Below are 17,468 nucleotides of genomic sequence, written 5' to 3'. Positions count from 1 at the left end.
TAGTGAGCTACGGGGGGAATGGCAGCACGTTAAAAAAAAAAAAAAACACAGCTTTGATGAAATCGCATTGTCTGAGATTCTCTTGCAAAACCATAAATCTTTCAGCCCGATTATCGGGAACCGTTGTTTTATTTTAGGGGGATTGGTCGCATACAAACACTTACCTGTATTACTACTGGTCTGACCCTGCTTGACCCAGGTGGCAAAAGACTGGTGGAAGTTCTTGTCTTGCTGCAAGGAGACTGGTGAGCCCAATTTGGAGGCCAAGACCATCTTGGTTCCTGATGTGACCTGACTTGTTCTCTGGCCCGTGGACACGGGGGTACTAACACAATTTGAAGTGCTGGATGATGAGGGTGTCGTGGTGGTGATGGTTGTGGCTGCAGCTGTGGATATGGCTTGTTGCTCAAAGCGTTTCTAAAATGAGACGTTCAGTGAATCTTTACTTTTTTATTTGACTACCAATCTGATCGAGGTCTCCCGAAATCATTGAAAAGATGATGACTGCTGACTTGTGCTGTCTTCTCACCTGCTGGGCAGCCATTCTGGTCTGCTTAAGCTGATTCTCCAAATGCGTCTTGACATCCTCCGCACTCTTCAGGGTACTGACTGTTTTAGGGGAATCAGTTCCTTGTAGTTTCTCCTTCTCCATTCTGTTGTCATAAGGAAAAGGGTCATGGAGATATATTTATAAAATACTTTTCCACTAAGGTACTTCCATGCCCTATTACGGTTCTGCCTCATTCAAACAACAGCAGTTGAGATATGTCCTCCGGAAAAAGCGATAGCTCCAAAAACATTTGTTTCTTGAACAGTTTTAGGTCGAGCTCACTTTTCTGCAAAGGCTCTGATCTCCCACAGCTCCAGATCTTCTTCAGGAATCCACGTCTCCACAGCAATAGGTCCGGTTGGCTTGGTTGACTCCTTTTTCTTGGGTCTCAAGGCACTGGATCGTAGGCCTTTCCTTTGTGGAGTCGGAGTTTCTATTGATACAAAAGGGAAATAGCTCAGTTTGAGGGTTATTCAAACGGCAACAAATCCCGCTCTTTCCTATGTCTTGCGCACGCCGAGCGACACGGCTGAAAGCGACTCAACTGGACAATCGCGAACATATTCGTTTGCGATGCACGCCATACACAGACAGTTTTCACATCTAAAACTAAATCTTTTTTTAGCCGCGTCGCTCGGTGGCCTCGGACTCTCCAACCTACTACATCATCTAAGTGTTACCTTTTGGGGTGTCTCTGTTTCCAAGCGGACAGATAATCTTCCTGATACAATATTCTGAGTAGATGCCATAAGGTCCCACGTCTCTGCGTTTTATGATCTCTGTTGTGGTGATATCTGTGTCTGTGGTTTCTGGGGGCGGAGAAGCATAGAATACAGTACATGTTAGCACAGTATCCCCCCCATCCATATTGTATGGCACTGGTGGGCTGGAGCTTGTCCCAGCTGGCTTTGCGAGAGGACGGGTCCAAGCCTGGACTTGTCGCCGGTCAATCGCAGGGCACATGTAGACTAACAACCATTCACTCTCATATTCAGACTCATTGGCAAGTTAGAACCCCCCAATAAACCGAAGAAGCATGTTTCCTGAGCACCTAGAGAAAACCCACACAAGGACAGGGAGAACATGATCCCAGCGCTTCTCAATTGTGAGGCAGACGTTCAGACAACTACACGACCGCATAACACATGGAAAAACAAATGAGCCGTTCTCAAACAAAGATGCGGCACAAAGGGAGGAAATCAATCCAATGATGAATGCTTGGCTCCCCACCTTTGCGCGTTAGGCCGACAGCAACAGAGGGCTTGACAGCCATGTCATCCCATCTTAGGCAGGCCCAGAGCAACCTGAGCATCAGGCTGACTCCCGCCAGCGATCTCATTGTCTGAAGACGGACCTGCGGCTCTCTGACCTTCAATTGGCTGCACTGGAGTAGAACCAGATACAGCTGCAGATGCAACTTGGCCTTGGCCCATCTGGACCTGTTGGGAATGGCCTAGGCAAACAGAAATAAAAACGGATTTTATTTTTCCGGCATGAGCCTCAGCGGCTAAGTTTAGTTAAAAATGTAAATACCAAATTGAAAGAATACCTTGTGGAGTCAATTTAGGACTTGCTCCAGGTTGTGTTTGGTTCCCTGCTCTCATCATCTGAAGCAAAAACAAGAGTAACCATTGATCATGTTGCTTGCTTGAGGTAAGCTTGAACAAGGTCCGAGTCAGAGAGACAAAATACCTGTTGCATCGATGAAGTCGAGTTGCTCGCTCTGAGATTGATATTGCCAGTTGTCGGATGGAGTGTACTGTATGTCCTCAGGTTTGCAGGCGGGCCGGACGGGAATATGCTGTTGCATTTCTGCTCATCTGTCGTGAGAAACAATGATATAAATATCCATCCATCCATTTTCCGATCCGCTTATCCTCACGAGGGTCGGGGTGGGAGTGGGGGGGTGCTGGAGCAGTTCGTGTGACCTGCCCATGAATAGCGTGCCAGTTCTGATTGGTGAGCTCAGGGGGGAATGGCAGCACGTTAAAAAAAAAAAAAAACACAGCTTTGATGAAATCGCATTGTCTGAGATTCTCTTGCAAAACCATAAATCTTTCAGCCCGATTATCGGGAACCGTTGTTTTATTTTAGGGGGATTGGTCGCATACAAACACTTACCTGTATTACTACTGGTCTGACCCTGCTTGACCCAGGTGGCAAAAGACTGGTGGAAGTTCTTGTCTTGCTGCAAGGAGACTGGTGAGCCCAATTTGGAGGCCAAGACCATCTTGGTTCCTGATGTGACCTGACTTGTTCTCTGGCCCGTGGACACGGGGGTACTAACACAATTTGAAGTGCTGGATGATGAGGGTGTCGTGGTGGTGATGGTTGTGGCTGCAGCTGTGGATATGGCTTGTTGCTCAAAGCGTTTCTAAAATGAGACGTTCAGTGAATCTTTACTTTTTTATTTGACTACCAATCTGATCGAGGTCTCCCGAAATCATTGAAAAGATGATGACTGCTGACTTGTGCTGTCTTCTCACCTGCTGGGCAGCCATTCTGGTCTGCTTAAGCTGATTCTCCAAATGCGTCTTGACATCCTCCGCACTCTTCAGGGTACTGACTGTTTTAGGGGAATCAGTTCCTTGTAGTTTCTCCTTCTCCATTCTGTTGTCATAAGGAAAAGGGTCATGGAGATATATTTATAAAATACTTTTCCACTAAGGTACTTCCATGCCCTATTACGGTTCTGCCTTATTCAAACAACAGCGGTTGAGATATGTCCTCCGGAAAAAGCGATAGCTCCAAAAACATTTGTTTCTTGAACAGGTTTAGGTCGAGCTCACTTTTCTGCAAAGGCTCTGATCTCCCACAGCTCCAGATCTTCTTCAGGAATCCACGTCTCCACAGCAATAGGTCCGGTTGGCTTGGTTGACTCCTTTTTCTTGGGTCTCAAGGCACTGGATCGTAGGCCTTTCCTTTGTGGAGTCGGAGTTTCTATTGATACAAAAGGGAAATAGCTCAGTTTGAGGGTTATTCAAACGGCAACAAATCCCGCTCTTTCCTATGTCTTGCGCACGCCGAGCGACACGGCTGAAAGCGACTCAACTGGACAATCGCGAACATATTCGTTTGCGATGCACGCCATACACAGACAGTTTTCACATCTAAAACTAAATCTTTTTTTAGCTGCGTCGCTCGGTGGCCTCGGACTCTCCAACCTACTACATCATCTAAGTGTTACCTTTTGGGGTGTCTCTGTTTCCAAGCGGACAGATAATCTTCCTGATACAATATTCTGAGTAGATGCCATAAGGTCCCACGTCTCTGCGTTTTATGATCTCTGTTGTGGTGATATCTGTGTCTGTGGTTTCTGGGGGCGGAGAAGCATAGTATACAGTACATGTTAGCACAGTATCCCCCCCATCCATATTGTATGGCACTGGTGGGCTGGATTGTCCCAGCGCTGGCTTTGCGAGAGGACGGGTCCAAGCCTGGACTTGTCGCCGGTCAATCGCAGGGCACATGTAGACTAACAACCATTCACTGTCATATTCAGACTCATTGGCAAGTTAGAACCCCCCAATAAACCGAAGAAGCATGTTTCCTGAGCACCTAGAGAAAACCCACACAAGGACAGGGAGAACATGATCCCAGCGCTTCTCAATTGTGAGGCAGACGTTCAGACAACTACACGACCGCATAACACATGGAAAAACAAATGAGCCGTTCTCAAACAAAGATGCGGCACAAAGGGAGGAAATCAATCCAATGATGAATGCTTGGCTCCCCACCTTTGCGCGTTAGGCCGACAGCAACAGAGGGCTTGACAGCCATGTCATCCCATCTTAGGCAGGCCCAGAGCAACCTGAGCATCAGGCTGACTCCCGCCAGCGATCTCATTGTCTGAAGACGGTACCTAGACGGGGAACAAATAGGAGAATCTGCATATTCGAGCGATTGTAAAAATACACTTCTATTTATAGCCCGTAGAGAATAAGCGCGGTGATATCAAGATCTCGCAAAGAGGAAGAAAAAGACGTCGCCGTGATGCCAACCTCCACGTGATTCCAAACGTAGGCCGAGGAGACGGGTAGGGCCATATATCCAGGGCTGGCTTGGCATTGTAGTTGAAGATGGGAACCTCTTTGAAGCCTCCTCTCCTCGCCAGCCTCTTCAGGTCATCATTGGGCAGGACAAAAATGCTCTTTTTGCTGCTTTTGGTGACAAATTTGCGATAGGACGGCAGGGCTGTGCCTGACCGCGCCTTCTTACATTTGGTGAACTTGAGGAGACTGACTCTCTCACTGGTGCTGTACTCTTTGCATATCGTCATGGAGCTGCTTGTGGTTGAAGCGGTGGAACCCACCTTTGGACAAGTAACATCTGCACCGACAGGCTTGGAACTTGGAGAGATTGCCGACACTGGCTTATTGGCGGAGGTCGGAGTGGAAGAGACCGTGTTATTTGCCGCAGAGGTTTGGGCGTTTTGAGACTCTAGGACATTTTGCGGGGGTGTCTTTATATCTTGTCTACTACTGCCGTTGTCACTACTATGAAGGCAAGCGGCGGTTGAAGTTTGAAAATGAGCGGGCACTGCCCCATCTGAACCTTTAAGTGCATCCTTGTTGCTACTTACAACATTTTGCGGCTCGGCTGTATCGGCCACATGATTTTCTAATTTGGGGATCTTTGAGGGAGGTGAATGACCATCATAGGAGGCAACATTTTGGGAGAGACTTCCATTCATTAGCGGTTTGACAGGTTCTTTGTTACCACCGTGGACTTGATTGCTGAGGTTTGAGTTGATGTTTGAATTTGAAGGAACAGCGGGCCCAGTTTCTCCATTCAGCTGCTCTGCGTTGGTCTTGCTTCGGTCAGCCTCCACGATCTCCCCATCAGTCCGCCGACTGCCTTGCTCCATTTCCTCGTAGCTACGTTTCTTTGTGTTCTCTTCAACCTCTTGTTTCAGAGGTTTCTCCTGGCTTTCTATCGCTTCGGATTTAAAATTGTTTTTACCATTGAGCCCAGTGCTTCCTGTGGATCCTCCGTTCACTTCGTTGTATGCCGCAGCACTTCCACCATTCCCATGCGCGGGACCGATTTCTGTCTGCAGGCTGTGACTGTCCAATTTGATATCCGAGTTGACTTGGAGCTCGTTGCGTTCCTGATCGAAGTCAAGCTGTTTTACGACAGGGTCTTTCACCTTCTTGTCACCATTCTTTTCTTCAACTTTAACACATGGATTCACAGCGGGCGGCTGTTTAGTTTCAGTTTTGATTCCAGAAGTGGACCGCGTGGAAGCCATTTTTGACAGCAAGGCTGCCTGTCTGAACCGCTCCAGTCTCTGCTTCTCCTCCAAAGTGAACTGTTTGACACGCCGCTCCAAGAGCCCATCCAATTTGGAAGGCTTTACCTTCTGCTTATAAGCTGTTCGCAAATGAAATCCTTCGCTGACATTGACAACGTCATACAAAGGCTTCAGTGCAGAGGTCTCGTCCTTCGGTGGGTCGTCTTTCTGGATCGGCTCCGTTTTTACAGGCTGTTCAGCAGGCAATGACGGGCCTTTGTTTTCAACATTTTCTAGAATGCACAGGAAAGTGAGATTATGTGATCTCCGAAGAGTAATAACATTTACAAATGGCACAGTGGATCCTGTCAAGTTGTAAAGCCTTTATTTGATCCAAGGCAAGAAATAAGTCTAATGGGTTTAAACTGAAATGCATATTTGTGTTTGAAATTGCCTCCATTACCTCCGTCTTCATTTGATGGTGCTGTATTCACACTGGGTTCAACCTCCATTTTGTTGTCTTCTACCTTTTCTTGCTCCTCGTCTTTGGGCTTGGCTTCCTCTTTTGCTGCCTGTTCTTGTTCAGATGAGGCACTTGGAGCTGACACACGCATGGAAACCTGCTGTTTTTCCTCCGCCGTACTTTGACTCGTCTGCATTTCATCCTCTGCCTTTTTCTGTTTGTTGGTGCAAGCATCATTTTCCTGCCTAATTTTGGCTGCTAGGAAGACAGGATTAGATATGCAATTTTAGGTGCTGGCATCTCACAGACATATTTTGGGGGGAAGGAAAAGCCCCCAAAACACTTCATCTTTATTCCTTACCTTTCAGTTCTTTTCGGTAGTTGGCATTTGTGTTTCCTGGTAATTTAGGAACAAAACGCGGTACGCGAGTCTTACTGACCCAGCTCCAGCCACCGTACCCCGTCACTCTGTACTCTTCACCCTTCTGCTTCCACACCTAGTCAGAACACCACAGTGAAATCCTAGAATGAAGCCTGCATCCAACGGTACGCAATTGTAATGCTCAATTTTGTTTTTGTTTTACCTGGTGTTTGATGTTAACGCTGTACTTCACCCATGTGGCCTGCTGCAGCGACTCCTCATCCTCCAGCTTTTTCTCCCGTTTCTTGACCTTCTCTTTCTCTTCACGCTCCATGGAGGTCATGCGGTGTAGCCTGAGACAGGAGAACGTCCTGTTCAAAATCTTATCAAGTCGAAATCGCAGATGACGTGGTACGATTTGACCGTTATACAGTTCCTGTCGTAATGCATGCCCGTCACCTTGTGTGTCCGAGGGAATCTTTCCAAACGGGCAGCATGACAACCGGCTTGATGGCACACTCCAGGATGGCCAAGGCGAGAGCAAATTCCCTCGCTTTGCTACACATTTGCACTGCTTTGTTCCAGTTAGTTCTAGAAAAAAAAAAGAGTAACGTGATGTGTTCATGATGCCCGAACAGATTTCTTGTCAAAAAAAGAATCATATACAGGCAGCCAGAAGGCTTGAACTTGAAGGCTGCATTGTAGGTAATGTGTGGGGTGTGGGAAGGGGGGCGGGGGTAGTTGGAGCTTTATGGCCGTCAGTTTAAAAAAAACAACTAGATGACAAAGTGAACGTACAAAGAGAATCTGGTTGACCTGGTCAAAGTTCTAACCTGTGTGATGCCCAGTTCAGGTGCATAAATGGTGGTGGGATGTTGCTCTCCAGCTGGATGATGTTGAAACGCAGGGTGGTGATAGTCAGGCTCCGTGATCCGTAGATGGAGCCGTTCCATTTGAACTCCGATGCAGCCGTCAAGCTGAACTTGTGGGAGAGGTGCCGCCTTTTGTCGTTGTCTTCCCGGTGCTGATGCTTGTTGAGCGCCAGGACGTTGGTGCTGTACTGGTTATGGTACACCCGATATTTACCTTCCTGACCCAATTTGAACAAGTTGTTCAAGTTCAACGCAAAGTCACTTTTGGAAAAGCTGGAATGTGAAGTCTCTACATCAGGGGATGACTGAAACACAGGAAGAGGAGTTTTTGTTGGCGAAATAACGTCACTAAAAGATTTCAGTCTATTTGATTTAATCGAAAAAAACAACCAGTGTCCATTTTCAAATGGACACTTGCATCACCTCTTTGCTTTTTCTCAAAATTTGGTTCATAGATTCCAGCGCCGATCCAGTTGCTTTGTTGCGCCTCATATTTTCATGACACTCCTCTGTCAATCACAGGGCAGATGACATTACTTCAGTGTAATAACAAACCACATAACCATCTTTGACTTATTAAAATTTGAAATCGTGTGTGGCATAAATGAAAATAAGTGCGTTTCAAAAATAGTACAACCACTGACCTGTCCCATCTTGACTGGTGAAAGATGACCGAGAGGACCTTTCAAACAGGTCTGGCTGCTCTGGTTTCCCGGGGCTCCTGCTGTCTGAGACCTTTGGACCTGCTTCAGGATGCTCGTCAGGGGTTTGTGCTTGCATGGATTCACTGCTCCGCTTAGCTTCATCTTAGAAAATAAAGTACAAGTGTACAAACCGTGGGTTAAGTCAAGCATTACTGGCGCTGTGACCGGTACGACGGAAGAACTTCTATCGCAAAAGTAAAGACTGCTGCACATAATGACAAGATTTGACGGTGGGGTATGGCTGATGGGGTGACGAGTGGGTTAAAAAAATGGTTGAATTGGCTGACCAGTGAATGAAAAGGCTCAGGTATGGACAGCGAACAGTGTACAATATGCTTCATGGGATTATGAGCAGTGAGGGTTGCTAAAGTGATGAACTGGGAAGGGCTTAGTTGACAGGCGACGTCTTTTATGAGCCGGGTTAGCTGTAGATGGTATAGCTACGGTCAGCGGGCAGCTGCATTTGCTGAGGGTTGCTAAAGTGATGAACTGGGAAGGGCTTATTGACAGGCGACATCTTTTATTAGCCGGGTTAGCTGTAGATGGTATGGCTACGGTCAGCGGGCAACTGCATTTGCACAAAGGGGCGGAGAAATGCCCGGAATGGCGAAAGAGGCGGCGGACAGCCACAAATGGCAACCGAGTACCTGTCCTTTCCTGCTTTGCCGCTGTCGGGGATTCCCCATCCTCCTTGGCGTCGATGTTTGAATCAGGAAATTCAGTTGAGTCCCGGGGGGCTGAGCTGGACTTAGAATCAGACGCGCAGCTCTCTTGGGCACCAGTTGGAACGACAGCTGCTGTGGCAGGTCAAAGAATACACGGATGGGTCTTTATATCAATGAGTTCTTACCACGGATTGCACATGAGTCAGTAGCGGCATGGGAAACAAAGTAGAGACGTCCCCATCCGAGCACGTGATCGGAAATCGAGGCCAATCACATGTTCTTAACCGATCCGGTGAAAAAGATCGGTTGGTTTTATTCATTTTCGAAACATTTAAAGGTCAAATAGCTCCCAAATCATCAAAATTTGCAAATATCCTTCCAAATACAACACAATACCTTAGTGTTATCTGACACAATGTGATGTTTCAGTTTATTTATTTATTCATTTTTATTTAGTAGTGGTGTAGTCAAGAGACATTGCCTAAGTATCAGATCGGGACTCGGTATCGGCAGACACCGTACTTTTAATCAAAGACTGGGATTCGGACTCGGGTGATTGAAAAAAAGCGTGATCGGGACATTCCTGAAAAAGTCACGTGCACCGAGTTATTCAGTTCTCATTTACCTGGCATAGTCGCGGTCTCCTTGGGCTCGGTGTCTTTGTGCTCTCCATCACCGAGCTGCGACGGAACTTTGGCAGAGTCCCCCACTGTCGGCGCACAACTTTTTTCTGCTTGTGTATTCACTTCCTCTGCTTGCCGGTTTGCTGTCCGTGCGTCCCGTCTGATATTTAAACGTTCCGTGACCATCTCTGGCATAAGACAGACAGACAAATGGGCGTTGGATTGTAAAATTTGGACAAATGTCATGTCTATTTCGGCATAGCACACATGGATGGTTACACTACACAAATCAAATCCCTACCGTTGACAGCAGTGAGGTAGGCTTTATTGTTTCCGCGAGCTTTATCGGTAAGGTCCTCTGTGATGTCCATGTGAGTTTGAACTTCCTCCTTTATCTCCTCCAGACTGGCCCAAAGGTCCATCTCCCAGTAGTCCTTATCCAGACACTCAAGCAGCTCTTGAAACTGGGATCTGCTGCTGTAGTACCAGATCTTTTTCTTCTGATGTTCACCGTCCTCTTCACTGGCAAGGAAGTGACAACAAGAAGATGACACAGGGTGGCATATGGAAATGCAAACCAATATAGGCGAGTGTTGAATTAATAATTCAATTCATTGGTCAAATGTGACAAGACTGCGTGTAAATCTATCGACAGCTTGAAGCTCATTTGTAAGATTTTATTCATAAATGGCGTCACATTCAAAATTGCAGGTTTCAAAGCGCGGCGGAGAAAAAGTGGCTTATCGTCGGGAAAATCAATACCAGCCAATCTCACTCATAATTGGTAGCAAAATCAGCAGCATGAAACCCTGATCGGAGCACCCCTTGTCATTTTATAGCGTATAACCTAGAGTGCTATTTTTCTCATTATTAAACACGTGACCACGAAACGTGTTTTTTGAGAGGCGGGAATGAATCATTGGCACTTCATTTCGGTGGTGAAATATGATTTGAGATCAGTGTTTTCAGTTATGTGCATGGTCAAGGAACAAATGAAGGCACCGGTGTAGGATTAAATACCTGTAACCAGCAAGCATCAAATCTTTTGACTTACAGTGTATTTTGCTACAGAGTGGTATTGACTTACATAATAATCCTTCTGCTGAGAAACCAGTATTTCCTCTGGTGGCGGTCATATCCAAGAGGCTCCTGGCGTATGTAGGGCCTGTTCTTCTGCGCTTCCGTCACACAGTCGGTCACGCCGGGTACTTGATGTGCCACACAGATCTCGCACTGCCACTCGTCTTCCGGAACCTCCTTTAGTGGTGGCTTCACACACTCCAAGTGGTAAACTGCAGAGCAGGTCTCGCAGCAGAGCAGATCACCGAGGCGGTGACATACGCGACAGTGGTCGTCATACTGCATGACGCCATCAGACATCAGCTCTTCACGGGCAATGTTGGTGGTAAGAAACTGGTTCACCAAGAACTGAAGCACCTTGATTTTACTTTCAACGGGACCAAAAGGATAATCATCCAGTTCCTGATCGGGCAGCACGTAGTGGTACTCTGTGTCACTCTCACAATAAGCACGTAACACCTCGGGCCACGTCATGCCGTCGATGAAGTACAGAGTGGAATTGACGCTGTCCTTGAGGTCAGCGGGCCCAAAGCTAGTGTTGGACGTTTCCTCTTCATGCAGGATGGCCTTCAGCAGAGAAATGTGAGTCTCTGCTATTAAAGTGCATTGTTCCTGGCCGATGAGCGCTGCGCAAAAGTCCTCAAAGCGGAAGGGGGACAGCCGCAGCACCGTGCTGAAGTTCCGAAGCACCTCGTAGATGGAGGTTGCATTTAGCAGGTCTTCGCTAGGCACCAGGAGATCCTCGGAAGATGCGGGTAGATCAAGAGGGGGGATGTTTTTCTCTTCCAAAATGGGGGTGCGGGGTCGGGCCTTTTTCCTCCCTGTAGGACACACAGAGGTATCAGCAAACGACGCGCTCTTCATAAACACACAGACATTTAAAGTCACGTTCAACATTACAAAGCTGTATATAGACCATACGTCGATTCGTCTTTGTCTTATCGACTGTTCCGTTCATATACAATTTCTGATAAATATGAATTCATTCATATTTGAAAAGTGTTTTGGCAATATCCAGGAAGCTGTTATGGTTGGTGGCACTTGAGTGCATCTGTTATTTTATTTGAGGCAAAATTAATTTTTTGGGGGAATCGGGGAAGGGGCAAAACCAGGACAGACCCGACCCTAAATCACATGCAACACCATGGTGTAGTTTTTTTCCTCAATACAAGCACTGTGTCAATTAGTAATACTTAAACTATTATGCGTGCAAGAGTTTTTGTATGTTTTGCCAAACGATTAAAACTGATATCGTATACAACTGACAATAAAAACTCATTTTAGGTTTTGTACATCAGTTCATTTCAGAGGGAAGTTTGTATTTACTCTGACCCAAGTACAATGGTGGAATTGGCATCTCAATTTTTTTTCCCAATTAGCTGTTTTGAAGAAGAAAATAAACATATTTTACCAAAGTTCAACGTGTGAGTACTTTCCTTGAAGCTCATTTGTAAGATTTTATTCATAAATGGTGTCACATTCAAAATTGCAGGTTTCAAAGCGCGGGGGAGAAAAAGTGGCTTATCGTCGGGAAAATACAGTCATCAAGGGATGGAAATTTCAACACAATGTTTATTTTTAAATCGGATTCATCCAATCATTGAAAAGAATAATTGACAGATTAATCAAATGTGAAAATAATTGCTAGTAAGGAGCTCTAAAATTGGAAAATGTGTAGCTAATCTATGTGAATGGTATCGGAATCTATATCGGCCAATCTCACTCATAATTGGTAGTAAAATCAGCAGCATGAAACCCTGATCGGAACACCCCTTGTCATTTTACAGGGTTACCACAAAACATGTTTTTTGAAAGGCTGGAATGAATCTTTGGCACGTCATTTCGGTGGGGAAATATGATTTGAGGTCAGTGTTTTCAGTTATGTGCGTGGTCAAGGAACAAATGAAGGCACCGGTGTAGCGTTAAATACCTGTAAGCAGCAAGCATCAAATCTTTTGACTTGCAGTGTATTTTGCTACAGAGTGGTATTGACTTACATAATAATCCTTCTGCTGAGAAACCAGTATTTCCTCTGGTGGCGGTCATATCCAAGAGGCTCCTGGCGTATGTAGGGCCTGTTCTTCTGCGCTTCCGTCACACAGTCGGTCACGCCGGGTACTTGATGTGCCACACAGATCTCGCACTGCCACTCGTCTTCCGGAACCTCCTTTAGTGGTGGCTTCACACACTCCAAGTGGTAAACTGCAGAGCAGGTCTCGCAGCAGAGCAGGTCACCGAGGCGGTGACATACGCGACAGTGGTCGTCATACTGCATGACGCCATCAGACATCAGCTCTTCACGGGCAATGTTGGTGGTAAGAAACTGGTTCACCAAGAACTGAAGCACCTTGATTTTACTTTCAACGGGACCAAAAGGATAATCATCCAGTTCCTGATCGGGCAGCACGTAGTGGTACTCTGTGTCACTCTCACAATAAGCACGTAACACCTCGGGCCACGTCATGCCGTCGATGAAGTACAGAGTGGAATTGACGCTGTCCTTGAGGTCAGCGGGCCCAAAGCTAGTGTTGGACGTTTCCTCTTCATGCAGGATGGCCTTCAGCAGAGAAATGTGAGTCTCTGCTATTAAAGTGCATTGTTCCTGGCCGATGAGCGCTGCGCAAAAGTCCTCAAAGCGGAAGGGGGACAGCCGCAGCACCGTGCTGAAGTTTCGAAGCACCTCGTAGATGGAGGTTGCATTTAGCAGGTCTTCGCTAGGCACCAGGAGATCCTCGGAAGATGCGGGTAGATCAAGAGGGGGGATGTTTTTCTCTTCCAAAATGGGGGTGCGGGGTCGGGCCTTTTTCCTCCCTGTAGGACACACAGAGGTATCAGCAAACGACGCGCTCTTCATAAACACACAGACATTTAAAGTCACGTTCAACATTACAAAGCTGTATATAGACCATACGTCGATTCGTCTTTGTCTTATCGACTGTTCCGTTCATATACAATTTCTGATAAATATGAATTCATTCATATTTGAAAAGTGTTTTGGCAATATCCAGGAAGCTGTTATGGTTGGTGGCACTTGAGTGCATCTGTTATTTTATGTGAGGCAAAATTAATTTTTTGGGGGAATCGGGGAAGGGGCAAAACCAGGACAGACCCGACCCTAAATCACATGCAACACCATGGTGTAGTTTTTTTCCTCAATACAAGCACTGTGTCAATTAGTAATACTTAAACTATTATGCGTGCAAGAGTTTTTGTATGTTTTGCCAAACGATTAAAACTGATATCGTATACAACTGACAATAAAAACTCATTTTAGGTTTTGTACATCAGTTCATTTCAGAGGGAAGTTTGTATTTACTCTGACCCAAGTACAATGGTGGAATTGGCATCTCAATTTTTTTTCCCAATTAGCTGTTTTGAAGAAGAAAATAAACATATTTTACCAAAGTTCAACGTGTGAGTACTTTCGCCACCTGTGGTTGACAGTAACTTATTTGTATGGGCTAATTTTGCTTGCTAACATTAGCATTCAAAGCTACCACTTAGCTGAGGGCAAAACAACACCCGAGCCCGGATCCACACGTTTACAATTGGGTCACAAAACGTCCGTGATTTGGCGTGAACGTGCAATGTTTAGCTCCCGTAATCTAACTTTACAATCCACCTGCCTGCGATCAAGAAGCGCAGACTGCGGCCTGTGTTGCTTACACTGTGCATTCTCCATTTTGAACAACAACCATACTGCTTGGTGTACCAAACTATGTGCAGCCCTTGTTGGGCTACGGAGTGTGGGAGGGTGATTACGAGCCTGTCGACCCCGTTAGCGCAAAATGAAAACGTTTGTTGTAGAATTACCCGGTGTGCTGGCGTGTGTGCTCTGACTCCGAAAGCTACTCTCCGTACAGTAGCTGGCATCCTCTTCCACCTCCTCCTCCTCCTGCCGCTGCTGCTCGTCCAGCACATCATCGAGGCAGTCCGAGTCCTCCTTGAGGGCCTCGTCCTCATCGGACTGAGGGTCCTCCTCGACCGGCTCTTCTTCCTCGGATCTCAAACTGACAGCGTCGTCGTCCTCGTCGCTCTCGTGGTCGTCGTACACGACCGTTTTGGAGGCAGGGGTCCTCCTGCCTCCGCGAGCCCCTCTTCTTCCTCGGCCACCTCTGCCTCGTCCCCTGCCTCGCGTCGAGATGACAGATGCCGCTTTCTTTTTCCTGGTCGGCTTGGCTACTTCCCGAACGGGACTCTCCGCGTCCTCCTCGCCGCTGTCTCGGAAACGGGGCTTGATATTCCTCCTCGGCCGCAAGCCCCGTGTAGTAGCCGGAGCTGGCGACTGCTCCTCGGTTGCTAGCGGTTTGGGCGGCCTGCCCCTTTTCCCTCTCATGATAGGCGAAAGCTATTCGTTTATATCCCCAGTGATTGCGTTCGCAGGAAGCGAGCGAAAAGCGGTCCCCCTACAGAATCGGAGTGGTCGGGGTTGGTGCCGAGCATGCAAGCCCGCAACCTCAGTGTGTTTCCTCGGGTGTGAAAGCTCAAAGTGTTAGCCCGGCGTCCCGTTCGGGTTCGCCGAGAGCCGCCATTTTTCTTTTCTGCCTCTCTGTCTGTGGCTCAACAAACACTACAGGCCCCTACCACTTGGGTCACGTGGTACAGCCGCTCGCTCGCAAGTGGTTACAATAACCCAGAAAAAAAGGCTTTTCTTATTTATCGACAGAAGTAATATTGACATTAATATTTCATGTCAACTTAAGTCTTTTTCCCCCTTTTTTTCCTTAACCGCAGAATATCCTCCAAAGATCGGATGCTGTCTTATTTTATACTGCATTCTATTGCATTGTTTTGTATTGCATTTCGCTTATCCTGAACTGAATATTTTATTAGATTGTTAAAAATATATCTGACATCTGAATGACCATATTATGAACAATGCGGTGTTTCAGCACAACAGAATGTGTTGGACAAAATAACCGAAACGCATAATTCAATAAATAAATTCATTATCGGTTCGTAATAATGAAAGTGATTTTTTTAACCAATGCAGATTTACCCAGTTAGAAGGTAAAACTCATCTGTTGACACATTTATTACCGGAAAATCAAATGTTGATAAAACATTGTACTGTACAGTCATGTATTGTACTGTACTTATGGTATTACATTACACACACAATATATTACCAGCAGGTGGCAGTACAATAACGTAAAACTCGAGAAAGAAAATGAAGCACTGGTATGATAACAGCAGAGTTGTTGCACACATTTTCAAAAATGTCTTTTTGTCTGCAAGGACAGTTGTCATTTTAGACATCATAATTACCGGAAAATCAAATGTTGATAAAACATTGTACAGTTCTGTACAGTCATGTATTGTACTGTACTTTCGTATTACATCACACACACAATATATTACCAGCAGGTGGCAGTACAATAACGTAAAACTCGAGAAAGAAAATGAAGCACTGGTATGATAACAGCAGAGTTGTTGCACACATTTTCAAAAATGTCTTTTTGTCTGCAAGGACAGTTGTCATTTTAGACATCATATTAGCATGACCATTCATTCTCAGTCGTTTTATTTGACTACAATAATAGGATTTGGCTACAATACAGCACCTTTAAAGGGACCCAAGGAGGTTTAACAATAACCTGTAGGGCTAATTAAAATCCTGTGAATGCCATAGTCGCCTGGACTGACATCAAACTGCAGTTTTATGGAAGATTGCAGGAGGTCAGAGAGGCTGCAAATATCAAAGAGGAGAGTGACATTTGAATTTTGTACAAGTGAATTACCCAACAGGCGGCATGTTTTATTAACCTGTTAGCCAGTGGGAAGAAAATGGAAATTGCTAACCTTTGCATGGTAGCTAAATCTTGTAAACGCCAGTGCTGGTGGCATAACCTGATTATTTCCCCAGGCTCTTCATTTAATGTGTTACATGGGGAGGCAGGTTTAAACTTCAGCTCAGTGCCTACTCCAATATGATTAACAGCACTAACCACGGCTGAAAAATAGGAGCTAAACTGAGGGAACAGTCAAGACCCGCAACAGCAAACACAGTCTTCACACTTTAAAACCGCATACCTCTGGTACACAAATGGAAACGTATTTATAGAAAAAAACTCAAGTCGACCATCTCTTTTGAGCTACAGTATCCATCCATGATTTTGCAAACAGCCAAAGGATGGATCACAAAGCAGACAGCAAACATGGAGAAATCAAGATTCACTTTCACCCAAACACTGCACACCGCATGAATGTAAGGCACTACAAGAAACTCATAAAAATGAAAAACAACGATGATAAAAAAGGCACATGGTCTGGAAAAATGCTTCTACTGTAATAACAATCAAAAGTGAAGGAAATTTGTCATTTCATGACAGATTTTCTGGCCCCCCCCAAAAAAAGAAATGCAATAAACCTGAATTCACCCGATTTGTTTGCATTCGTGGGCCACATGAAGTGATGCGGGGGCCGAGTAAGGCCCCTGCGCCTTGCGTTTAAAATCCCATTGTTCAGACTGAAAGAGAAAGGTTAAACATATGGTGGGACTTGCGCAAACGGGTCATTGAGTTCAAACGCAGATGATAATCTTCTCAACTTTGATGTCCCGTCTCTTGCAAATCCTTCAATCATCTTAAAATGCTGGCATGACATGCCGCTGGACACAACATATGGTAAACAGCCTGAAGACCACACGCGCGCAGTACGTTTAACGTGCACCTTCTTGACAAATGGGTCATCTTCCGAGAGGGAAATAAAACAGCCTTTCTTTCCATTGGTATGAAATGTGTCAAGCTATTGTGCACGGAGGAATACTTTATCAAATACAAATTTATATATAAATATATTTTTTTTTTCCACGCACACTCTTTTAGAACAAGAATGACTGTATTCTATGAGAACACCAGAACCCCCTTCGATTGAAATTAAAGGCAACATCAGTAGTTGTCAGTGAATGCGTCACG

The 17,468-nt window shown here is 45.8% G+C and overlaps 1 protein-coding gene across 1 annotated transcript in view; it reads right to left on the bottom strand.

The window, feature by feature from the left end:
- bptf (bromodomain PHD finger transcription factor) overlaps positions 1 to 15,488 on the bottom strand; it is a 24,049-nt gene extending 8,561 nt beyond the window's left edge. The window contains 21 exon segments of the mRNA XM_019858452.1: positions 1,920 to 2,003; positions 2,100 to 2,157; positions 2,243 to 2,370; positions 2,672 to 2,924; positions 3,037 to 3,160; positions 3,340 to 3,490; positions 3,738 to 3,866; positions 4,288 to 4,412; positions 4,552 to 6,076; positions 6,247 to 6,501; positions 6,608 to 6,743; positions 6,831 to 6,960; positions 7,067 to 7,198; positions 7,441 to 7,784; positions 7,903 to 7,988; positions 8,124 to 8,285; positions 8,831 to 8,980; positions 9,474 to 9,659; positions 9,773 to 9,993; positions 12,549 to 13,362; positions 14,365 to 15,488. Of these exon segments, the coding sequence (XP_019714011.1) occupies positions 1,920 to 2,003; positions 2,100 to 2,157; positions 2,243 to 2,370; positions 2,672 to 2,924; positions 3,037 to 3,160; positions 3,340 to 3,490; positions 3,738 to 3,866; positions 4,288 to 4,412; positions 4,552 to 6,076; positions 6,247 to 6,501; positions 6,608 to 6,743; positions 6,831 to 6,960; positions 7,067 to 7,198; positions 7,441 to 7,784; positions 7,903 to 7,988; positions 8,124 to 8,285; positions 8,831 to 8,980; positions 9,474 to 9,659; positions 9,773 to 9,993; positions 12,549 to 13,362; positions 14,365 to 14,887 (5,716 nt within the window). The 5' untranslated portion in view covers positions 14,888 to 15,488.
- Positions 15,489 to 17,468: the final 1,980 nt, after the last annotated feature.

Source organism: Hippocampus comes, unplaced genomic scaffold, assembly GCF_001891065.2.
Source record: "Hippocampus comes isolate QL1 unplaced genomic scaffold, H_comes_QL1_v1.1 scaffold48, whole genome shotgun sequence".
In the NCBI taxonomy this organism is placed as follows: Eukaryota; Metazoa; Chordata; class Actinopteri; order Syngnathiformes; family Syngnathidae; genus Hippocampus; species Hippocampus comes.
This window is presented reverse-complemented; position numbering and strand designations above follow the sequence as displayed.